Source organism: Triturus cristatus, chromosome 4_2 (assembly GCF_964204655.1).
Source record: "Triturus cristatus chromosome 4_2, aTriCri1.1, whole genome shotgun sequence".
NCBI lineage: Eukaryota > Metazoa > Chordata > Amphibia > Caudata > Salamandridae > Triturus > Triturus cristatus.
The window spans coordinates 417,359,280-417,385,036 of NC_140586.1; the positions used below are offsets into that span (position 1 = coordinate 417,359,280).

The 25,757-nt window shown below is 44.5% G+C and overlaps 1 protein-coding gene across 6 annotated transcripts in view; it reads left to right on the forward strand.

The window, feature by feature from the left end:
• The window catches only part of SLC35A3 (solute carrier family 35 member A3), a 157,029-nt gene that overhangs the window by 9,624 nt on the left and 121,648 nt on the right, over positions 1-25,757 (forward strand). The window contains exon 1 of one of the 6 annotated variants that reach the window (XM_085601884.1): positions 9,353-9,499. The exons of 3 other annotated variants lie outside the window; for them this stretch is intronic. In XM_085601884.1, coding sequence (XP_085458010.1) covers positions 9,452-9,499 — 48 coding nt within the window. In that variant the 5' untranslated portion in view covers positions 9,353-9,451. Of the gene's footprint in view, positions 1-9,352; positions 9,500-14,646; positions 14,668-25,757 lie in introns of those variants that run through there. 2 more of the 6 variants (XM_085601879.1, XM_085601881.1) reach the window with 2 other exon arrangements.

Sequence of the window (25,757 nt, forward strand, 5' to 3'; positions counted from 1 at the left end):
TATCCAACCATTGACTGCCTCATAGAAGGACTGTTTAAATACAATATTAATTACTGCAACAAGTCAACTTTTTGATTCTGCACTGGTTTACGAATACCTATGCACTTTAGCACTACTTTGCGCCTGCTTTTATATGACAGTTATCACTTTTTTAGAAGGAAATTTTTATCTAGTTGGAAATACTAACACAGCGCAAAGATTTCAATTGATGTTTTAGATATATATTGTAATGATTTTTAATTAATTAAACCATAAAAGGATATAAGATACTATGGATCCCGGGGTTGTACAGCTTGAGCATTTATGGAATCCTTCCTCTTCAAGCCCCTCAAAAATCAAATTGTTTTTTGGGTCGCTGCTCAGGTAATATTGACAAAAAAATGGCACTCCAAAGAAGAACCCACTATTCTAGGATGGTGGCCTAAACTGAAAAAAATTGCAGATCGGGAAATGATTTTTTACAAACAACAAAAATAAAGAAGTATATGGCACTATGGGGGCTTATGTTGGATGAAATCATGTAAGCCTGTGGGCTACTATATTAAGCTGTATTATATTTAGTGTTATCATCAATAAATCAATTTTCTATGACCCACCAGAAAATTATTTGCTGCCTTTCTAATACGATAGAAAATCTTGATACTGTTTATGAAAAAATCAACTGGTATTCCAGTGGGTCCTCAATTATTTGTTGCTAAGATGGCAGAAATAGGCTGTTAATAAGGCAAATGCTAAATCGGTCTCACAGCCATATTCCCGACCACATTTAGATGATGGATTAAGTATTTGAAGAGTACCAAATAAAGAGAATTTCCATAATTGGCTAGTGATAAAACTGTGACCTGTGCCCCAACTTCCTGCGTGCTGATTGGCAGCATCAACATAATATTTCTTTTTGATGTTAACTTTGGTGTATATATGGACAAGTAGTAATTGAATCTGAAATCCAGGTTGCACTCTGTGGGCACTGCCTTAAATTTTCAAAGGTTGGTGGCGAAAACCTGGGTGTCCATATATCAGAATTACCACACATAATCATAACCTTTGTTTTATTTAAGCTAAATTTGAGGAAGTTGTGTGAACTCCAAGAAGCAGTGGGTGATAAGCTTGCATCCTCACCCATCTTGCTAAAAGCGTACATCACTATCTTTGTATCATAGGTTTAAAGAATGGTGGTCTACAGTGTCACAGCAGAAAGAGGATTGCTGTCAGTGTCACATCAGAAAGGGCATGGTTGGCAGTTAAAGACTGGCCAAATAATTTCGAGGCATCTGTACCACAGGTACTCAATGTTGTCTCCAAATCATCAGACACGGCATCTGGGGCCGATTCCATGCATGACATGATTCTGAAACCTGCATGAGTTGCTCTCAAGGATGGCACTTTATTTCCTCTAGTTTAACTGGAGAAGTTGTTTGAAAAATGCTTCAGAATTTGAGGGAGTTTTTAGTATTTTATTAGTAAGGGGGTGTATTTTTTTCCCATCCAAAGAAGATTGATACTAGGCCATGGGTGGAAACATAGGCATTAGGCAGACAACAGCATTTACCACATTTCTTTAGCTGTCTATCTAGACGCATAAAGAAGTGTTTTGAGGGAGTTCAAATAAGTTATAAGAGCACTCCTAGCAGTACAGTCAGAGGTTGGAAATGGAGGTGGCTTGTTTTTTCTTCCAAAGAATCCTACTGATTTCTCAAGGGTAGCACATCTGATCATTAAAGATGGAATGCTTTTCCTGATATTTTAAATGTTTTTAATAAATAAGCTGTTTATGAAACGAGGAAGCAGATGCTGTACTTCACAAGGCATTAGTTTGGGTACACTTCTGTATACTGGCAAAGGCCTCTGCCAATGTTTGGTGGGATGAAATGCGATTGCAGTAGTATTCACAGCCAAAGCTTTTATGGGGCTTTTTTTTTTATTACTTAATAGCATTTTTATAGGGTTTTTTTTTTTTTTACTTCTAGGAAACGGTGTCTCCACGCACTGTTAAGCTACTTATCAGTTGGCTTTTGCAGTGGCTAATTCTTCATTAAGCCAAGGAGTGGTTTGCTTAATTAACTCCGGTTTCGGTTTGATAAGTGCTGTTAGATCTAAGGCCGTAGAGATACAAGCCGAAAACCCACCCCAGCATTTAGGGATATAGTTGTATCACGCAGAAAGGGACTTGGGAACGGTAAGGGGGAATCTAAAGCAACGTGTGACCTCTACAAGAAGAGGAGACCACCTTTCCGACCTGGACAGGAGCAGGGAACGGCTTTAACATACATTCTATCTGGGTTTGTGAGTAGTGGCACTACGACCGGCCGTTGATTTTGATGTACATTATAAGGTTAAATATTTGATTGTAGAATCCAATTAAGATATTGTCAATAAAAGAAGTGACGGGCTCCATACCTATCGAAGGTAAAAGCTTTGGCTTTTTTAAAGAAACTAAACATTCTAAAGTGAGTTATATTGGGTCCGTGGCCAGCGTCATGAGTGCAGTGTGTAACACTTAGTTCAAGCTAAATGAAGTTATAACTGCCTATGTAAGATTAGCCCCATTTGTTGTGCTAGGACAAACTACCCATTCATTAAAGTCATAAAATATGTCGTTTTTTACGGTCTCTTAGCACAACAGGAAAAATTAGGTCTGTAAAATAACGCCACAAAAAAAGGTGTGTAGGCACACTAGGTCAATCGATCTGTATACACTGGATAGAACAGCATGTGGTAAGTACAAACAAACATTAAGATGAATGCTTGAAAAGCTGGGAGTGTCTTGAAAAGCTGGGAGTGTACAGACGGTGGGTGAATAACTCTCACGGGCAATTAATGATAAACTAACACCCTACGCACACCAACTACTTTATAACCGGCTGGCACTCTGCAAGCAAATGGAATAGAGGGTTGTGGTCATCAGTGGTTGAGTAACAAGGTTATGCGTCATCAGCTAGGGGTACAGATGTGCTAAGCACAGCAGGTGCTGCGCTGAGCGGAGCTCTCCTCCTGGCTGCCCCACTGCATGCGTGTCCAGGCCTTGTGACACTAAGCACGTCTTCTTGCTGCTGGATCCCAACGAAACCCGTTGACCTATCCACTTTCTCCATCCACATGTCGAGGCCTCTTCGGTTTTGAGCCGAGCTGTCTCAGGCTAGGGCCTCAGTTAGAAGGGCTGTCTGGTCAGAGAGCTACTTAATAGGCATCCGGGTTTATTCCTCCTTTACAAGCTAACAACAACGTCCATGCATGGGCGGAAGTCAAGAAGCATCATTCACGTTTTCCTTTGTGCTCACTACACCAATTAGGATATTGGTAGCGCATGGGGCTTCCCAGGGTCTGCTCCTTTATACCCCATTCGGACCTATTGGAATCGCCCAACTGCTGCCGCCTGAATGTGGAAAGGTGAAAGTAGAATGAAGAGTTCTTTGTGCAGGGACTCCCTTGTGGATCTTAGAACCATCGTGTAGAGCAGCTCATCCTTGCACTTATACAAGTCAACCGGCGCCAGAGTGAAAGAAAACAAGACGGCGCTTAATTTAGCTTGCCCGGCGTCAGAGTATTATGCTACTGAAAACTTTGCCAAGGAGTTTAAACGTGTGCGCAGCATCGGAGGGAGTATGTGTGACTGCAGAGTCTGAGTACAGGCACTCTGTTGTTGAATTAAACAGCCATGCAGCTGCAGGGCTGCTCGCAGTGCTTTCCCAAGTCTGTGGCCCGCGTGTGAGGGAAAAAAGACGCCTTTGAGTAGGTTCCCTGATCGTTCTGTTCTGAAAGGCTCGAGTATTCACTGGTTTCTTGAATTCTTCGTTAAAACTGAACGTAAGTGTAGGTGTGAATTTCCGCCTTGGAAAATCCCCGCCAAGGCCCGAAACTTAAAAAATAAATTTTAAAAAAAAGCTTTGTTTAACTTTCTTCATCCCTTTATCGGTCTCATCTCCTCTATCGCTCTCTTTCTTTGTTTCTCGTCCCATCCCCCACACGAAATGTATTGACAGTTCTACTTCTCACAGACTGTGTTTTTAATTCAGGACTCCTTATGACTAAACCCTAAGCTTTGGCTCGATTAATGTATTCAGAATATGGATTTGAGGGTACGCAGGGAGATGGGTGGACTGGGTGGGGAGAGAGATGGGTGGACTGGGTGGGCAGGGAGGTGGGTGGGTAAGGAGATAATGGACTGGTTGGGCAGGGAGGTGAGAAGACGGTGGGTCTGGCAGATTATATTCTGCTGATCAATATACATTTGACTATACTAACTATGCTCTTCCACATTTATGTAACACCCCCCCCCCCTAGTTTTTCAAAAAGCTGCTGCACAAGTCTAGAAGAGTTAATTAAATAGAGAGATCTCAAACGACATGCCTCTGTCAAGTATACAGAGCTCTCACGTTTCTACAGTCTAGGTTTTTTCTTTGCATTCTGGGGTTTGTAGTCCATCCGGTCCATTTATAATTCAAGACTATGTCCCAAAATGTAAAGAAAAAAACAGAACTGGCTGAGTTACAAACGCATGGAACTAAGGTAACTTGAGGGCTCTGAGTCTACTCATGAAGAATTCAGATCGCATTTGCCTCCATATCTAATCAAACAAGAATAGTATTCCTGTGGCTTTTGTAGTTCTGCTTTTGAAGCAATCTATCTCTGCTGAACAGTGCACTTGATCTTAGTCACGAGGCATGGCGTTGCCACCCCAAGCTTTAAGCAAGTCTATTTGTTTCATTTCACTAATCCGGTACATTACTGAGGACCTGCTGCTGTGACCAGAAGGTCTTTGGTTGTCATTAGAGAAGTAATTTCTCATTGACTGAGTATTATATGATGTGATAGGGCTAGTCCATAGATATCCGTAGACAAAGCCATGTTATGAATACTGAGCATTCATTGGGAGACACTGGTCTTCATTTGCAGGACGGTAGTAATTGTTATTATTCAGATTTACAGAATGTATGTAAAGTCGTCAGATGAGAAAGAGTAATTCCTGCAATAAAAGAGATTCCTCCTGTGTCTGAGACCAGTGAATTGAGCCCGCATTATTAAAGGAGTCGTAGGACGGTTGGAAGGATGTTGTGTAAGAAATCCTACATTAACCTCGTTTCAGATCTGTCTTGCAGAAATGCAGCAAGGCAGTGTCAGGAACATAAGGAATATGCCTTTGTAGTCCTCACTCTAAAGGTAATTCACTGCAGACATGAATGTGCATGATCAGCTAATGACATGGTTCTAATTTAAGCATATATTTCACATACAAACTTTGAGTTTTTCTTATTCATAAACCTAATATGTAAAGCATGCTTCGCATTGAATTGGTCTTATGACACACATTTCAATTTGTTTGCAGAACCTAATGTGTCGACAGCGAATTTGTAGGTACCAACATTGTCATGTGTACATTCGTGCTGACCAAAAATAGTGTTTGGGAAAAACAAATAATTACATCAATTTAGAAGCTATAATGGATGATATGGAATTTCATAAACCAACTTGGAAACCAATGCCTTTTTGAATGGCCTAGTAAAAAATGTCACTTTGGTTGATATAGTCCATCAGGGCAATAGATGTGTGAAAAGTAAATATAGATCAAGTCCTTGAATTTTCTTTTGCCATACAAAATGGATATGTCTCTTTTGTAAGTCTGTGTTCCCCTGGTTTGACAGTTGTCAATTTTTCCCTTGGTTGCTTAATAGCCGGATCAGAGACAGAAACTATAGTGAAAATGTGAAAGAAAAAATGGAAATAAATTATGGTGAGGTTACGTCTTCGCATACAGGGATTGATAAAGAGTGTGTCAGCCCTATAGTAAATTGAAGAGTGTACATTTAAGGAGCATAGTGGTGTGAGTTCTGAGGCAGGAATTGGTGCAGCATTTGGGATCACCTCTAGTCATTGCCACGAGCCTTATTCGAGTGTGTTATTTGTGTAATGGATGTAGGCTATAGTGTAAGAATTTTCAATGGCTAAAAACAAAATCACAACCTGTTGAATATAAACTAAGTTATTTACTAATACGGTACCCTTGAATAATGCACTCCACTCTGAAAGGTTCTCTGGCGTTGATGAATGTTTGTTTTACTGCTGTCAGAGAAGGTGCTCCGTGGGGAGGTGTTCGAAACTCATCCCTTCATAGGTAGAAAGAATGTTATCAGACAGACCATTTAAAATGAAAAGGCTGGTCTGCAAAACACAACATATCCTTAGATCAAACCCTGTATGTACACTCCCATAGCTCCTGAAAGAGTATCTTGAACTAGTCAGTTCAATTTTTGGAGGTCAAATCGGCCAGAGGAAAGCTGCTTAGACACGTGAAGATTAAACATCATGTCTTAAAGGTGATATTTTCACTTGCTGGGAGCCAGTGCAGTGATCAACTAGTGTTACACATGGGCACTTTTCTAAAACTACATACCATCTGGACCATGGCATCGTGACTATCTGCAGCCAGTGACTTTGTGTTAAGTTATGTTTTTTTGAGAGCTTAATTAAGAGCATTGGTGTAGTTCAATTGCGCTTTTACAGCCACAGCCAGAGTTATACCTTTGTGATGGAAAGAAAGCAAGGGTGAAATCTGTGTTTGGGTGTGACCTGTGCTTGAAAAGAAAGATCTACGTCCAAAAGTATTCCGTGTTTTTTTTTTATTTTTCGTTTTTTTTTTCTTTCAGATAAGGTGATTTAAGTGAACGTAAGAGTGATGGACTCAAACAGATCCTTTTTTTCAAGCCACATATTGTTGTCTTGCTTCCCTGACGTTTCTCTTAATAAATGGACATGAATGGCTCCTGGTTCGGATTTAGCTTTGGCACCTTGTAAAGCTGATTTACAGTGCACCAAATATATTGATGCTAAGTAAGGAGGTTAAATAGATAGGTTATAGCAATATATTTATATATAGCAAGGTTATACAAGAATGGTGACTGGTATGGAAAGAGGACTGCATGTGTGGCGCTTTGCGAGAAATGCCCACACCGACAATGCATGTCCCTGTCATAGGGAGATTTAATAAAGGTTTAGGTAATGGGGTCTTTCACAGGCTTTGGATTCGGTTTCAGTCACCCAGATACTGTGAATGAAGAGGCCAGGTGTGCTGAGGGTATCTCGGAGTAAGGCATTAATCAGTGCTTGAAGCACATACCCGAATATCTGGTTAATTCAGCTAGGAGGCAGCAACGTCTAATCACTTTGAAATAGCTACGGGTTAGCAAAAGACGGACACTTTTAGGCAACAAAAGTGCATGAACCGGTAACCAGCTTTCCAGGAGGAGGTTGAACAACATAAAATAGGCTCCCCCTCCTGAGAATAGTAATCGGTTGTGCTAGGCTCACCTTAATCAAACTGTGTTGCCCTTCAAGTTATTACTGCTTGTTACTGCATATAATTATATCTGCATTTTCTGCTGTCGCCAACAACCAAATGGGGAAAACCTAATTTAAAAAATACCGCAATCTTGACATACCATCCAATATAAACACAAAATTTAAATTCAACAATGGCAAAAAAAGTTTATAAAACATGCAATGAAGCTAACGTAACATGAACACAAACTGTCAAATTTCCTATGCTTCTGTGGCAAAATGAAACCATACAAAGACGTACAATGTACCAAAAAATCAAAGGCTTTCCGACAGACACGGAAGTACCTTAGCAACAAGAGGAGGAGGGTAGGTTTCAATAACAAGAAAAACATGCTCTCTCGGAAGACAGTGCCTCACATTTGATTTCGGTCTTTGAATGTTCAGCAAATGTGACAAGATAAGAATAAGATTTACAGGTATGTTTATTACAAATAACAAGGTCACGGAAGACTTCAATATACATGCTATAGAAAGGGGCATCCTTAAGTGTTACATATCGGCGGGGTGACAATTACGTTCAGAATACAAAGCGCTATTCCAGTTAAATAAATAAAGGAACATATTTGGGGGTATGGATGGACAAAACATCCATGAAAACACAGGCAGACAAACTCTCAGCCAGCTGTTACGTGACCCTCAGAATGTTACACAAAATACTCCACCTGCTCCACCCTCTATCCGGGAGGCTAGCAGTCCAGGCAGTGATCCTATCTCGCATGGGCTACTGAAATTCTCTCTACCTGGGAGCGCCAAAGGCCTTCATCAGCAAACTTGAAGTCGTGCAGAATGCGTTGGCATGGACCATGCAAAACATCCCCATCCACAGCTCAGCCCGGCAGGCCCTGGCAGATGTTCATTGGCCCCCGGTCGTCCAAAGGAACAAATTCAAGGCCCTATGCATAGTACACAGAGCCCTTCACCTCATGGCCCTGCCAGCTCCCAACAGCTGATTTTCCCCTACATCTCTAAGAGAGCTCTCAGATCCTCCGACCCACAATGGGAGCTGGTTCCTCACATTAGGAGGGCAAGAAGTGGAGGACGATCCTTTGCCTACAATGTGGCCAAACTTTGGAATGATCTTCCCCTCACCATGCGGACAATAGATAATGAATTAGCTTTCCGAAAACTCTTAAAATCATGGTTGTTCGGGATTTAACCCCCTATAGAGAAAACTGACATAGCCTGTATCATACAACTAGCGCTGGGAGGACTTGTTAAAACTTTCACCTGCTCCTTCCTGCGGTGGGGTTTTGTAGACCCTGCTACAGGGCTGTTTTGCACATACAAGTCTACACTGCAACTTTCCTTACCCAGTCCAAGGCCGCTGTGTGGTACGAATTGCTGCGAACTGTTCGATCACGTGACTGTTCTACTAGTTTAATCCTATTGGCTACACAAAATGTGTGCCATTAGCAAGGAAACCGGAGAGCAACTATGAAACAAAGTAAATAGTGTCAACAGACCACTGATTTGTATGTGTTTAAAAAGAAAGAAGAAATGATACAGGAACACCCTGTAGAAAAAAGCGATCTGGCATGTGTTGGTATGGCTTTCTTCTGCACTTGTCAGCTCGCAGTGTGTGTGGAATCCTGGCCTACCGGTGTGCTAACCAAGCAGACATTTCCTTCCAACTGAGTCGAGTTTGAATTTCCAGTTTTACAGCATTGAGTTGTCATATTTTGAATATCAGTGAAGTGAGTGCAGTTTTTGCAGGTGCTAGTTTTCTTAGATACAAAAGCTGTTCTTTTTTTAGGTTTCGCCTGAAAATCCATTGTTTTTAGTATATACATCTTAAAAGGGACTTGCATGCCCCTCACTTTCCTGGCTTTTCATTGGTTCCTGTGCTTTCACTTTCTTGTACTCCATTTCTATTGGCTGTTGCATATTTACATGCATTTACCATTGCTTGTTCCTAGTCTGCGTCTTTATCCGTTTCCCGCACCGAAATACTGTTAACATCCGCCTTTGTGGAACTATTTTTTCATAGATGCATGCAATTTAGCACCCGGAGAGATTGGGAGATTTTGGATGTTGCAGCTCCGAGACACGAACTGGTATCCGCCGCTCTTGAATCGGCAGCTCTGGCCTCTGGGTCACACCTTCTCCACTCCCGTGTTGTATGTCAGGGAGTTCTTTCCTCATTAATCCACTTTTCTTTTGGAATTCAGTAAGTCATAAATTCGAGTTGCAACTTTTGCGGTATGATTTTTGTGAAACATGTTGGTTAGGTGATGTGTTGTGTTCTCTGTCCGTCTATGCGCCAAGACAACTTTTTGTTTCCGCTGAGTGTCATACATGTCCCTTTGGTGTGTAAGCCACAATAGGTATACAGTGGTTGCATTTTTAGTGGTTCGACCTATATGTTTGTCACATTTTAAAGGACAGAAACATTTCCGTACGGTTGAGAGATTTTTCAATCCCTGGCACAGTCAATTTTTCGACCAGGAACCGTTTGCGTTCGCTGTCAGTGCCTCAGCGGACGCCCTCAAGCTGCTTTTTGTTTGAAGCAGCAGCCCTGTCTCCGCGGGAACCCCTGCAGGTGCGAATGATTGCTGGCACCCTCTCCGCTGCCCTTTGTTATGGCACGCTTGAGAAGGAACTAGCTGAAAACACTGTAGCGTTCCTTATATTATTTCAAAAGGATGGCTAGCGCCACCGAATGTTCTTTTCTTCATTTAAGGAAGTCGCTCACGCCTGGGCTCGATCCATTTAGTGCATCGATAGAGCCACGGTCTTTAAACTCCTATAGGATGATCGTCTTTGTTTTGATGTTTTTAAAAGAAATATCTATTGGGTCCCCATCCGTTTCATTAGTATGACGTCACTTAAATATGCAGATACCTCAACCCGGCTACAAGCTGTAGTTAACTTACCGGTTACATCATCAAAGAAATGTAGATCACAAATGGTTTTCATTGATGATTTTCAATTTATCACAAAATATATATGCCAATTGAAGCACCGTGCACGGCCAGAAAACGTTTTAGTTTCTACCACAAAGTCAAACACCAGCTAGTACACTTGCCACACATCCAGTAGCAGGACTAGGCTTACAGCAGAAGCATTTGCTTTAGTGGCATTTACACTACAATGCTTACAGCACATAAAACACACTTACAATGCTTTTATTCACATACACTAACGTGTGTGTGTGTGTGTATACACAAAATAGAGCATATATGTAATAAATATATATCCCTGTACCCCTATATATGAGTGTGCATAAGATTTGTTTTTAAACCCATATGTGTATATATAGATATAGATATATTCATGTATATACACTATACCCCTCTCATTCCCAAAACCCCCTTACTACCAATAAACCCCACCCACCCCTGAAACCTAAAATCCTTTTTCTATTGGTACACCCCACCCATCCCTAAAATCTAAAAAGTCCTTACTAGCCCTTTATGACACCCATCACTAAAACCTAAAAAACCCTTACTTGGCCCATTCCTGAACCCTGGAAAATCTTTCTACCTCTTTTACTCACCCATCTTTGAAACCTAAAAATCCCTTACTGCCATATACGCATCCTCTACACTCCTGTGTTACATGTCAGGGAGCTATTTTCTTCGTCCCAGACGATGATTGATAGAAACAGCTTTTTATTCATCAAATACGCAAAAATGATGCATTACCAATGCTTGTTTTTTTTTATAGGCACAAATATGGAAGTGATAACTTTAAATGTTGGTTTTGCCTAGCTAGATGCCTATGTAATGCTTTGGTATTTTCTGACCTTTGTCTCTTCATGTCTCAGACTTGTCGGTAACCGCATTATTGTTTTGAGGTAAGAAAGTTATTTTGTTGTCGATATGTGGGTTTGGAAATAGTTAAAGAGTATGGATCATCCCCCATTAACGGGCGGATCCCAACATGCACACAATATATGGCCTCCTGCTTTAACTTCTCTTACCTGGCACTATTGGTTCCCTGTTTATGTCTCATAAGAACATAACTGGATTCGTTGACCTTTTTTCTTTCCCCCCCAAAAAAGGTCAACAAGTTTGTTCCTTGCATTCTACCCTTGCAGTTCGAGAATGATTTTCAGATTTAACCCTGAGCTTCTTTTCTAATGGTGCCACACGTATGGTTATTATTATGACCTCTAGTAGTAAGTGTAGGACTTGCCTTAAAAAAAGGCATCTTCTGCCTTTTCCCACCGTTAGGGGTTGAATATTTCTTACACAATTCTATTTTCTTTCAGTGTGCATTTTAATGACATTCTTGAGCTGCTTTTCATGGGTCTAGAAGTATGAACCCTGCACCATTAGTGATTCCTTCTCTGAGCCATACATGATCTTTCTTAATTTTGTGCAGATGTGTCCTTCAGAATGTTAACATTTGAGACGGTTTATCAAAGCAGCGCTGCAAATTCCATCAAGAACAACGGTTCCACCAACATTTTTTTTTTATTTAATGCATTTGCTTATGCCACCACCCTAACCTATCCCACAGAAACATCCCGAAGGACTGTAGTGCTCCACCCGAACTGAAGGAACCATTGTTCTTGTCCTCGGCCCTTAAGGTGAGGCGCAGTTTGTGATGAGGAAATTATATGAAGTGAGAATAGCTTTGTACTCTCTAATTGTCCTACTCTGTTTGCCAATGAAATAATACCTACTGCTGCGTTGCTAGCTAAGCCACTTTACCTGTACCATTGAAAGCAATAGTCCTTGCTGATGAACAACTCAAAAATGCTCACCTAACAAAATGTACTAGCTTCCTAACCCGCTAGTAAACTCAAGGTTTATTTCTGGGCTTCTCATTCATAGTCAACTCATGGATACTGGGTAGTCAATTCTACATGTTCATGCTTTCCTCTTGAAAGGTTATGTGCAGGCATCATGGGCTTAGCCCATAATTAGTAAGTGTCCTTGTCTTTTTGTATATTTTCTCTGGCATTGTTTGTGAAAAATGTTTCAATAGTTCATTTGCATAATTGCCAGGTGGCTTGTGTGACTGGTCACGCTTTTGACGAGGTCTGATCTTTCGGCCAGATTCCCTGTGTATGCTTTTCTCATTCTTTCTTTGGGCCTATAAATCCGAGACTATTGAGCGCCTTTGAGTAGAAGTCAAGACTCCCTATGTTTACTACACAAGAGCTCAGCCACTTCATCTCATGCCTCTGCTGTTGCGGCATACTGTCATTGGAAAGGTTTTTTTAAATTTCCTCTCTGCTCGCCTACTAATCTCTCTAACCTCATTTCGGGGTTTGGTGCCACTTTTGAAGCAAGTTTGTAATACCTTGCCAACTTTCATAGTAAGCACCTGTGAAGTCCATGATATCTTTGTCCTCTGTGACTGTTGATCAGTTTATTATGTTTTGGCATCTAGTGGCGTGGCCACTAGACTTCAGAGACATTACAGCCATGAGAATCCTTAGGCGTTCTTGGAGCACCTGTGACTCTAAGCGTTTAACACTTCTCCTTTGCTTTGTGGTCCCCTGTTAAACATAGAAAAAATGGTGCTTTGTGTTGGCCACAAGCACAGCAGACAGTTGGTGTTCTATGAAATCCCAATAAGGGATGTTTGCGTGGTCTACATTGACTGTCTGAGACAGTTAGTTGAAAGACCCCAGTGGCCTCTGCACTGGGCCCATGTTACACTGGTGAGTGAGTCCATACTTTTGTCCCTCAAACTGGCTCTGTGTGACTTAATTCCATCCAAGAGTGGCATCAGTGGAACATCACCCGTCAATAGACATCGGACTTGTACCTGCTGCATGTGTCTGCCTGTGCCCCTCTTCCCCCCCCCCCCTTTGCTTCCAAGCAGTATGGTGCCCCACCCAGACTGGATTCTCAGTGTGTTGCAGTGGGTTTGCAGGGCTCGGGTGATGTACGAGTTTCATGTCTGGGGCTCTTTCGCAAAACAAACAGTTGATGGACAGAATGCTGAACATTGCAAACACTCACCCCCAGTCACAAAAATCTGGGTTTAATCCATGGTTCTTTTGCTCCCCACACCACCCCAGTTTGGACCAAGCCATATGGAAACCAGTCTTGACAGTGTTCCATTCCTCATGGGAATAGTCCAGTCTAAACTGCCAAGCCAGGCCCTCCTTGGAGCGGAAACAAGCATCCTGGGACCGGTTTCGGGGCGTCACCCCACATCAGCCAGGCTATCTTGAAACCAGTGGCGCAGTGAGCACGGTACCCACATCTGGGCATACCCTTCCCACTTAGGGCAATAAAAGCAAAAGTAACAATAAAAGGATGGATTTAGGCCCAGATCTCTGTAGTGGGTGAATGTTTTACATTATTCAACATTCCGTCCATCAGTTGTTGTTTTTGCATTTTCCGCAGCAGGCATTGCCCTCATTTCGACTGCCATGTGTCGGGTCGGGTGCAGTCATTGCACTCTGTAACTTTCAGGTGCCGCGAGGGACTTTCCTTCGCTCTTGTGATTGCCCATTGCTGTACCTGTTCTGTGTAAGGGTGGCTTTCACGTACGCATTAGGATGGACTATATAAAACTGCAAACATACATATATATATATAGACGGGGTAAATAAAGTTTGCACAGCTGTTGCCTGTACTGTACGTGCTCTGTCCGTGGCGAGAAAGCTTGCTGAGGGCCCGGGTCTGATAGATAGATATCTTGATGACACGAGCTACTGAGGTTTAGACTGGAAGTGGCGATTAAAATGTACTCTTTTTTTTTTTTTCTCACGTGTCCTTGTTTGAAAGCCATAGGCAACCTTCTAGTCTGCGTGCCAATCCCGGGGTGTGATGTCGTGTAATATCATTAGGCAGAAGGTGAAGTGGTGTCATTTCGATGGTCATCATTTTGTTAACTCTCGGTTTTAAAAACTTAAAAAGCTTACGTTTTTGTGTCGCAGAATGAGGGCAAGTATGCCTTGTGGACTTCGCGAAGGCCGCCCTGTTGACGTTTGTGCTGCACTGTTTTAAGTGTGGGCGAGTAGCTTGATTTACAGTTGCCGTTCGTGTAACTGTTTAAGTCTGTTTAAGTATCGCTTAATAAAAAGGTTCACTAAAATAAGCACATTTGATGAAAAAGAACCTGTTGCCTGAAATATAGAGCCTTTTTTCTAGTACAAGTTCCGCAGATCGAATGAGTTTCCGCCTCACTCTATTTACCCCGAGCTCTGCTCCGCTTGGAGCCTCGAGTTGGCAGGCTTTAAGGTTGCCTGAACGGGTTTGCGTTGTAAGGCGTGCACACTGGAACGTTGGGCAGGTCGACAGGAATACGGCCTTTAATTGGGAAACACTGTAACACACCAGCTGATCCGGCTCCCCAGGTCGAAGGAAGCTACATATCCTGGTACACGTCTTAAGGCCTCACCCTGTCCACACAATGCCGAGGCAGGTAAGCAGAGCCAGGCGGGTGTTGTGTGGCATTGCCGAGCAGCCATTTATTTAGCTTTATTTCACAACTGCTATGACGCATACGGTACGACGTCGGCAGACGAAGGTGGTCACCCTGGTCTAAGAGGTTTTCTTATTCTCTGTTTCAAATTTGATCTCCTTTCCTCGTTTAACCCCCTACCCCCCCCGTCCAAAAGGAGTACAAAAGAAACTACGAATTCAGTGACACCAGGAGACTGCTTCATCAAGGTTTTCCCTTATGGCCTCCTCCTCCTCTTCGTAGGACGGGCCATACCACACCACTCCCATGTTCGTTCGAAATCTATAACCTAGGCTTCTTTAAAACAGCTTTGCAATTTATTTTTTGGGGAGGGGGTTGCCACATTTTGTAGTTCGAAGGGTTCCTTCTTTTGACCTGCTTCGCCCAAGTATGTTTACTCCTTCCATCTATAGCGAGTAATCTTTTGGTGAAAAATTATCGAGTCTTGCATCGTATTTTATATTTGAAATTTTAAATCTTTCATAGCAATCTTTTCATTTTTGAGGTGTGGTTAGAGATAACTTTAGCGGTTGTCTATGCTACTGCTGTATAAAACATTTTCAATGCAATCGGTCTCGCATTTGCGAGAGTTTGAGCTATTGGCGTTGTAAATGACAAAGACTTTTACTTAAGTGTTTTGATGAGGGTTAGATGAATTAATGTAAAGATGGACAAAAGGTTGAAAGCGTGATTGTATGGAAGACTGAAAGGATGGATCGACCTTAGTGTGAAGGGAATGGTTATTGAATGGAAACATGGAAAGGTGCAGCGGAGGATGGATGGATGGATGATTGAACAGATGGATCAATGGAATTTCAATGGATATTGTGAATAATGTAAGGATGGAAAGGTGGAACAATGGATAAGAGGGTGGGAGGATGAATAGATTGCTGAATGGATGTAATGGTGAAGGGAACTCTTCATGGAAGGCTCGGGTTTACTTGGTTTGCTCAGGCAGGGTCAGTAGTCATTTCAAAGTGAGGGGTGTTTTTAGTTATTTGACTGCATCCCTGAAAATACCTGAAAACTATTTCTGAGTTCATCTATATTTGCATCGGACAGTGGGTAACAAAAGGTGCAAAGCTTTTTATTTTCCCTAAAAATTAAACACTCTTATCAACTAAAATCGCATTTGGAAATGTATTGACTTGCGCTTCCTTCTGGCCTCAAATCTATCATAGTAAAATTTGAAAAATTATTAAAAAAAGAACACTGAACGAAGAGCTGTGTTCTTACCGTGTTTGGCATTATATATACAATTAGCACAAAAAGGAGCAGAAGAAAACATTTACCACTGCGTTTTAAATCTACACGGACAGAGGCGTAGTCCCATGATGACCTCTTGGTGAACCTCAGTTAGGCTCTGAATTGGAGCAGAGGCCCTGTGACCATGTCTTTAAAGCTTTCTTCATGGCTGCCACAGTACTGCTGGTTAATAAAATACCACACCCAATTGCCGTTATTAAAGTAGACAATAATGCATTGTTTCCCGTGCACGTAGAGCTACAAAACCTTGTTACTTCTTTCCCAGTTCCTTAAACACAGGCAAGGGGACTGTAATTTGGTTATTTTTCTTTTCTTTGAAGGGGCCCTAGCCGATCTAAAACTCTTCCCCCTGAGCAATAAAAAAACGTCCCACATATTTCCCCATGCACATACAAGAGTAGAAGCTAACTATCACAGGAAGTGGAGGACAGCGCATATCTAATATCTACTCATAGAACCGTAGTTGGCAAACTCCTGAAGCCGCATTTCACATTGTGGCAATAAAGTGCTAGATCGTTTGATTAATTCGGTGTTAAATCAACATCGTTTTACAAGATTATTATCTGATTTAGAAGTCACTGAGCCCGCTCTTTTTACAAATCATATATTAATGTAGTTAGCAAACGATAGATATGACGCGACGACCCACGTCACTGTCACCTTTGGCGTGCTTTCCCCAGACACAAACCTACAAAGCATAAAAAATCTTTATCAATGTTGGTGGGGGCTTGATTAATGAAAGCATAAAAATTACAAGGAAGAGTACCGCAATGAGAGGACACAGCTGCAATTTCTTTTCTTTTAAGAAAATGCCCGAACAGAGACTAAAGTAGGTTACTATGTTTTCATTTTTACAAGTGCCTCATTCTGCGCTTTACCTTTAATGGTGGCCGTAACCACTTTCTTTCGACGCGGCTCGTCTAAAGAAAGGTGCGCGGCCGCTATTAAAGTGAAAGCACGGAATGGGGCGCTTTTACAAAAAACCAGTTGTTTTTCAAGTTGACAGACAAAGGCTTTTTTTGTAAAAGCGCTCCATGCCGCGCTTTTACTTTAATAGCGGCCGCACACATTTCTTTAGACGACCCTTGTCTAAAGAAAGTAGTACGGCCGCCATTAAAGGTATCTGCAACAAATGATGGACGGAATGCTGAATGATTCAAACATTCTCCCCCAGTCAAGAGATCTGGGTTAAATCTATCGTTCTTTTGCCCACTACGCCACCCCAGTTTGGACCCAGCCATATGAAAATCAGTCTTGACCCTGTGCCTCATGGGAACAGTTCAGACTGAAGTGCCAAACCAGGACCTTCCTGGACAAGAAACGAGCATCCTGGGACCGGTTTCAGGGTATGTCACCCTTCATCAGCCAGGCTAGCTTGAATCCAGAGGCACAATCAATCGATCAATCAGGGAATTGTAAGCACGCTACTCACCTGTGAGGGTCTCAAGGCACTGAGGGGGGTCCGCAGATCTGTTTAGCCGAAGATCCAGGTCTTGAGGGTCTTCCTGAAAGTGTTCAGGGAGGGGGCGCGTCTGATGTTTGCCGGTAGCTCGTTCCAGGTCTTGGCTGCAATGTGAGAGAAGGATCTTCCGCCTGCTCTGGCTCTGTGGATATGTAGGGTTTCAACCAGTGCGAGGTTGGAAGATCGGAGGTTTCTTTTGGGTACGTGGAAGTTGATTCTGTCGTTGAGGTATTTGGGTCAGTTGTTGCGTAGACATTTGTAGGCCTAGTGAGGATTTTGAAAGTGACTCTTTTCTCCACGGGGAGCCAGTGGAGACTTCGTAGGTGTTGACTGATGTGTTCGTGTTGGGGTATGCCGAGGACGAGTCTGGCGGCGGTGCTCCGTATTGTCTGGAGTTTGCGGAGTAGGGACTTGTTGATGCTGGCGTAGAGTGCGTTTCCATAGTCCAGTCTGTGATGAGTGCGTGGGTGAGTGTCTTCCTTGACTCAGGGGGGATCCACTTGAAGGTCTTGCGGAGGATGTTGAAGCATATCGAGGTGACGGCGTTGACCTGTCTGGTCATGGTGAGTGATGAGTCGAGTACGATGACAATGTTCTTTGCATGGTTTGAGGGGGTAGGTGGGCTTCCGAGGGCTGTCGTCCACCAGGTGCTGTCCCATGCAGAAGGGGTGGTACCGAGGATGAGGGCTTCTATCTTCTCAGCGTTGAGCTTCAGGCTGCTGTTGGTCATCCAGACTGCGACGTCTTGCATTTCTATCTGGAAGTTGAGTTTGGCAGTGGTTGGGTCTTTGGTGAGGGAGAGGATGAGCTGGGTGTTGTCGGCGTAGGATACGATGTTGAGGCCGTGTTGTCAGACGATGGCTGCGAGGGGGGCCATGTATATGTTGAAGAGGGTGGGGCTCGGGGATGAACCCTGTGGGACTCAGCAGGTGATTATCGTGGGGTTGGAGAGGAAGGGTGGGAGTCTGATCCTTTGGCTTCTTCCGGTGAGGAATGATCGGATCCAATCCAGGGCTGTTCCTTGTATGCCTGCGTCGTGTAGTCTTGCGATTAGTGTGCGTTGGGAGACGGTGTCGAAGGCAGCTGATAAGTCGAGTAGGATGAAGGCTGGGGAGTGGCCTTGGTCCAGGAGGGTGCGAATGTCATCTGTGGCGGCGAGTAGGGCGGTCTCTGTGCTGTGGTTGCTTCGGAATCCGGATTGGGACGGGTAGAGGACGGCGTTCTCTTCAATGAATCGTGTCAGTTTCCTGTTGACTGTTTTCTCTGCAACTTTGGCTGTGAAGGGGAGGAGCGAGATGGGCCGATAGTTCTTGAGGTCGGTGTGGTCAGCTGTGGGCTTCTTGAGCAGAGGTCTGACTCCTGCACGCTTCCAGTCGTCTGGGAAGGGGCCTGTTTTGAAGTTGGTGTTGATGGTGCCTTGTAGTTCGGGTGAGATGGCAACCGCTGCTCTGTGGTAGATGTGAAGGGGTCGGTAGGGGGCCCCGGAGTGGATGCTTTTCATGGTCGTGGCGGTGTCTTCGGCCAGGATCGGTGTTCAGTTGGAGATGGTGGGCTGGGGGACGTCTGTGGCGCCTGGTGGATGGTCAATTAAGTTGTTTTAGAGGTTTTTGATCTTGAGGTGGAAATAAGTTCCAAGCTTGACACAGAGGTCTTTGGATGGGGTAATGTCTGTGGCTTCGCTGCATGGGTTGGTGAATTCTTGAATGACACTGAAAAGTTCCTTGGAGTTGGCCAGGATTTTGTTGTGGATGAAGTTCCTCTTGGTGGCTCTGATCTGCTTGTGGTAGTCCGTCATGGCGTCGTTGTAGGTGGTGTGGTTTTCGGTTGTCTTGGTGTTTCTCCAGTTCTTCTCCAGGCGTCTGCAGGTGCGTCTGGCTTCTTGGAGAGCGGTGGTGAACCAGGCGGCTTTCCTGGGGCGTTGTCTGTCGGGGTTGCGTAGCGGAGCGAGCTCGTTTGCGCAGTCGGAGATTCAGGTGTGGAGTTCTCTGGCTGCGTCGTTTGCGTCGGGTGCCCAGTTGTAGTTGTCTCGGGTGAGGGTGGAGTTAAGTTGCTTGTCGGTAACCTTGCTCCAGTTCCTTGGTGGTGGGGCTGGTTTGGGTGCCTTGGGTTTGTTGATGGCGAAGTGTACGCAGTAGTGGTCGGTCCATGGCGGCTGCGTTGTGTGGCTGAATTGGATGCTGTTTCCTGGGGCGAAGATGGGGGCGAGGGTATGTCCTGCTCTGTGGGTCGGTGTTTTAACAAGTTGTTTAAGTCCGATGCTGGTGAGGTTGTCACGAAGGATAGTGGAGTTTGGGTCGCTGGGGTTGTCGAGGTGGAAGTTCAGGTCTCCAATGAGGATGTAGTTTGTTGAGGCGATGGCGTGGGGTGCGATGAAGTCGATGATGGTGGTGGCGAAGGGTGTTCTGGGACACGGGGGTCTATAGACGAGGGTTCCTCGGAGTGTCGCTTTAGGGGTGGTCTGGATCTGGAAGTGCAGGTGTTCGGCGGAGGGGAAGGTTTTGCTGGAAGTGGTGAGGCGGAGGGTGCTCTTGTGGGTGATGGCGAGGCACCCTCCTGGGTGGTTGGAGCGGTCTTTCCTCTGGATCTTGTATCCGTCTGGGATGGCGGTGCTGATGTCGAGGGCAGAGGATGCGTTGGTCCAGGCGATGTCGAGCGATAGAGAGTCGAGTAGGTTCCAGATTTCCATTGCGTGTTTGTGTATGGAGCGTACGTTTAGGAGGCTGCATTTTAGGGTGTCACCGGTGCTGGCGTCGGCGGTGTTGGAGGCCGGGGTGGCGGTGAGGGTTTGGCTGCAGTGGAAGCAGGAGAACTGGTCGTGTTCGGCGAGGCCTGTTGGCACTCTCCAAGTCTTCCAGGGTTGAGTGCGAGGAGGGTGGTTGTGTCGTAGCAATGGGTTGTGGGAGGGCCAGTGTTCCTGGCGCTGGCCGCGGTCGGGTCGCGGATGGGCACAGACGGGCTTGCCTTTGGTGAGCCGCGGCGCGCCTGCTGAGCTAGTCTGCTGTATGGCCGCCATACAGTAGGGGAGGTGGGAGGGAGGAAAGGCTGGGAGGCGGAAGCGGGGGAATTCGGGGGGGGGGGGGAATTTCCAAGGGGAATTCCGGGGAGGAGGGGCCGCAGGGGCAGCGGCGGCGAAAGGAACAGGCAGGCACAAGAAAATGAAAACAGTGGTGGAATTAGAGCAAGAAACAGAAGGGCACAATAACAGTGGCACAACAGGGAAAAATTAAGAAAGAAAATGGCTGAGAAAGGTTACAGTGGTTGCAGGCAGTCTGGTCCCAGTTGGAGCGGGCAGCAGGCACAGGAGTGGAGAGCAGCCTTGAACCTCCCAAGGAGGAGGTTGGGTCTGGAGGCAAGAGACGGTACAGCAGAGCTGTGGGGAGAGAGTGGACCTAGACCGAGGGTCGGAGGTCTTACTCCGAGCAAGGGATCCACGTCTGGGCGTACCCGTCTCACTTAGGCCAAAAAGTGTAACTGCAGCAAATGATGGACGGAATGCTGAATGATTCAAACATTCTCCACCAGTCAAGAGATCTGGGTTAAATCCATTGTTCTTTGCCCACTACGCTACCCTAGTTTGGACCCAGCCATGTGCAGATCAGTCTTGACCCTGTGCCTCATGGGAACAGTCCAGACCGAACTGCCAAGCCAGGTCCTCTCTGGACCAGAAACAAGCATCCTGGGACCGGTTTCAGAGTATGTCACCCTTTATCAGCCAGGCTAACTTTAATCCAGTGACACCATGAGCAAGGGACCCACGTCTGGGCACACCCGTCCCACTTAGGCCAAAAAGTGTAACCGCAACAAATGATAGATCGGAATGCTGAATGATTCAAACATTCTCCCCCAGTCAAGAGATCCGGGTAAATCCATTGTTCTTTTGCCCACTACGCCACCCCAGTTTATACCCAGCCATCTGCAAATCAGTCTTAACCCTCTGCCTCATGGGAACAGTCCAGACCGAACTGCCAAGCCAGGTCCTCCCTGGACCAGAAACAAGCATCCTGGGACCGGTTTCAGGGTATGTCACCCTTCATCAGCCAGGCTAGCTTGAATCCAGTGGCACAGTGAGCAAGGGACCCTCGTCTGGGCATACCAGTCCCACTTAAAGCAAAAAGTGCAACTGTAACAAATGATGGCCGGAATGCTAAATGATTCAAACATTATCCACCGGTCAAGAGATCCGGGTTAAATCCATCTTTCTTTTGCCCACTTTTGCAAATGGCTAGGTTCAGACTGGAATGGCATGGTGAGCAAAAAAACTATGGATTTAGGCCCAGATCTCTGTACTGGATTGAATGTATGACATTGTTCTGCATTCTGTCCATCAATTGTTAATTTTGTATTTGTCACCCCGAGTGGGACGGGTATGCCCAGACGTAGGTCCTGTGCTCTCCATGCCACTGGAGTTGAGCTATCCTGGCTGATGAGGGGTGAAACCCCGAAACCGGTCCTAGGATGCTTGTTTCCAGTCCAGGGAGGACCTGGGCTGGCAGTTCGGGCTGGACTGTTACCATGAGGCACAGGGTCAAGACTGATTTGCAAATGGCTAGGTTCAGACTGGAATGGCATGGTGAGCAAAAGAACTATGGATTTAGGCCCAGATCTCTGTACTGGATTGAATGTATGACATTGTTCTGCATTCTGTCTATCAATTGTTCTTTTTGCCATTAAAGGTAAAGCGTGTGATAAGGTACTTGTTTAACAAAAAAAACGTAGTCCATATAGCAACAGATAAAGACCTACAGTGAAAGAAAACTGTAGTTGGCCGGTGCTCCTGGCTTAAAAACGTAAGTGATGGATCGGGAGCACTGGCCAATAAGGATCCAGGAAATTAAAGCCATGGAGTTGTGAGCCAATGGCAAGCTGCAGCTGTAATTACACTCCGTAGAGTGATTACAGCAGGTCTTGCAGACAGCGCATGCACGCTGATGCTCGACCAAAAACCGGGTGAACCAATAGGCTTCGGGTGTTTATAATGCCTCTTTATGGCTTCTCAGCATCTAGGTGACCAACAGTGTGTTAGCCCTCCAAAAGAGTGCTTCCACTACAGTGCATGAACGTTCAGTGTTCATACACCGCAATGGAAGGTCAATGTTGTTAAACCACCGCTGCTTGCTCGTTTTCTTTGGGTTTCACTGGGAGTAGCCCAGAGATCTTCACAAGCTGAGAGTGACCCCTGCCATAACCGTCATGCAAACCCTGCTTATAGCATTGTGTGATCTGTAGGGTTGCTTGGAACTGTAATTCTATGAGACTTGTCAAGGGCAGCAATGGGAATCACCCCTTCTGTGACAAAATAGCCCTGTCTCGGATCCCTAAATGGTTCCAGTGACTGGCTTTCAAAGTGGAGTTAACGTCTTTCTCTGAGGGTCTGTTAGTTTCATTTAAGCGAGGTGAACCTTACTTGCTACCACAGTCTGCATTTGTCTATCCCATCAATGTAGTGTACCCTCACATCACTGCTTGCACTTTACCCTGTCCCTGCCTGCCCATTGCTCTCGTCACTTTTACTCCTCATTTTTGGCTGTATTCTACCATTCTTATCTGATTACACTCTGTCCCATCACTGCCTAGAGTCATACTCCATCACTTGCATTTTATCCGAAAATATATACATTTTACAGCCACACTGGCTGCATCTTCTATTAATGCCTGCACTCTACCCATCACTGCCTACATTTTACCAACCATTGCCGGCATCCCATCTCCCACCAGTGCCACACATTGCCCACTCCATTGAATGAGCTCTTCACCATCAATGCCTAAAGTCTAACCTATCAATGTCTGGATTTTACCACAGACCCTGTTGGTCGGTGGTAAAATAACTACAAACATCTTCACACACCTGTGCATCCATCCATCCATTCATCCACCCACGCTGCCATTATCCCCTTGCACTTGCCTCCATTCAGACCACCACTCATGAGAGCACAGTCGTCCATCCATCTGTGCATGCATGTGTGCAGACGGGCACCAACATATCCATCCAAGCCTCCACCAGTGTTTGCAAGAGCCTGTAAATATTGTCTGACTGCATGTGTCTATGTGCGTAATCAGTGTGTATCTCTTTCTTGATATTATCTTCTGCATAGTTATGTGTGTTTTCTGTTTGTGTATCCCAAGATATCACAAAACAACACTATAGGAATTGAACAAAGAATACATTCATCTAAAATAAATCGGGCTTCCTGGCTTTGTCAATGCTTGTAACGGCTCCCCTTCCTCACTCCTCTGCCTTACAGTCCCTCTCTCCTCTCTTCTCTCTCTCTCTCTCTCTCTTGTTACAAATACCATACATGGAATTACGGGGTGAGGTGTGGCTTGTGTCTGTATAGCACTCCTGCTATGTGTGCTTCCCTATTGTTTTGTGTTGATTGTGTGCTGCTCCTGCCCAGCGCTTCACCTAAGTTTCATTGGTAACATTTAGTTAACAACCTCTTCACAACGTAAAAGTCAAAACAATTCACTTATTCGCTCTTGTGGTTTTTTAAGCCATGTTTGCTGTAGAGATTTAGCTCTAAGCACTGTGACAAATGGCGGAGTTTTATTATAGAAGACACTTTGCTTAATCCCTCTGTTATGTAAATCTACTTTTTGCTGTCTCCTCTTCGTCCATCTACAAGATTTGTTGACAGTTGAAACATTCATTTCCCTCACTTACAGGGATCAACAAAGTTGACTTTCTTAAGTGCTTTATATCGGCTCTGAAAACAAAGTATTGTAGCTGTTGTAATGGTAATTCCATGATGAAGGTACTGCGAACACCATCATACCAACAGTGTACTCACTTTTATCATTTGAAAACTGGGTGTTATCAAAATATAGACCCATACAGAAGTAGCTCAGCTCAGTAGTGGTTTTCTCATTACAATTTATTTTTCTTTTTTTATGGTGAATTTATCACATCTACAGTAAATAGCAGACAAAAACAGCCAACGTGTGTTTCGTGTTTTAACTGTATTTGATTAAACAGACCACCATTTCCAATCTGTGTTTCACCTCCCTGTGGCTCGCAGGAAAAAGGCTTTTCAAGAACAGATGGATTAGAGGGGCATCTAGTTTCCTGTGTGGTCTTTCTATGTTACCGACCGCAGCAGATCTGCTAGCAGCCCACATCAGGGACTTGACAAAGCAGCACATAGACTGCGCTATTTTCCTTACCGTACAGTACACTGACTTACTTTTAACAAGGACCGCATCCTCTCTGAAGCAACTTACCTATTTTGGACCAACCGTGACCCTCCCATAACAGTATGAAGCAGCAGAGATCAGGCCAATAGAAACCCAGGTGGCCCCTAGTCCATCTAGCATTAACCTCTTCAGTGCCCATGACGAGATGGTCTCGTCATGGAGCACGGTTGCGCTGTGCCCATGAGGAGACTATCTCGTCATGAACCCCGCCCGCTAATGTAACGCCCGGCACAGGGCGGGGAAAGGGCGTGGCACTGAAGGGGTTAAAGTCTCAGGCTGGAACGCCACCAGGGACAAAACACATGCTAGCAGTTGTTGTCTGCGTTTATCAAATAGGGTTAACACTACTGTTGCCACTCCTAAAGACACATTTTAACATTTTAATAGTCACATTGTTTAGACTGATATATGGCACAATGTAGAGCAAGCACATTGTAATAATTGCATATAGGTAGATTGTACGCCTAGAATGTTAATTGTTCTGTTAAGGTTTAGATGCATAGCAGTGGACAGGCTAAATTGTGGCTATTATCTTTTTAATGTGGTTGGTGCCATTGTGCTAATGTTAAATATATGTTCTAAGTTCTATGAAGTGTTCTCAGAAGTGGTGCTGCTTTGCTCTTGGCGTATGGATGCTCCAATAAAGTCTCTTCATAAACCTCACTTGTGGGACATGTATTCTATCACACACTTGTCCTCCATGCCAGCCCCCCACCCCCACTGCCCTGCCAGTGGCTCATTTCCTCCATTGCTGCATTTTCTCCGCTGTCTCCTAATGCCACATTTTCCTCCTCTGTCCCTAAATGGCACATTTACGTATGTGGCTAACCATAAACCCCATAGTTACATTTATGTATAAGCAACTGTAAAGCCAACATCCTGTTAACTTGTCTGTCAGGCTCCTCCTTGGGCCACTAGTCCTCTTTTCTGACCTAAATCTGGCTCGCCTTCTCAAAATCCTTTCAAAAAAGTAGAGAAGCCACTCCTGTTATCTGCTGGTCCTTCACATTTGAAACATCATTGTTACTACATTTGCTTAATCAAGGACTTTTTGGATTTGAAAACCCTTACAGCTTATTTATTGTAAAATCTCTTAACTCTAAGGCGCCTACAGGTGCCCATGTTTCAGTCT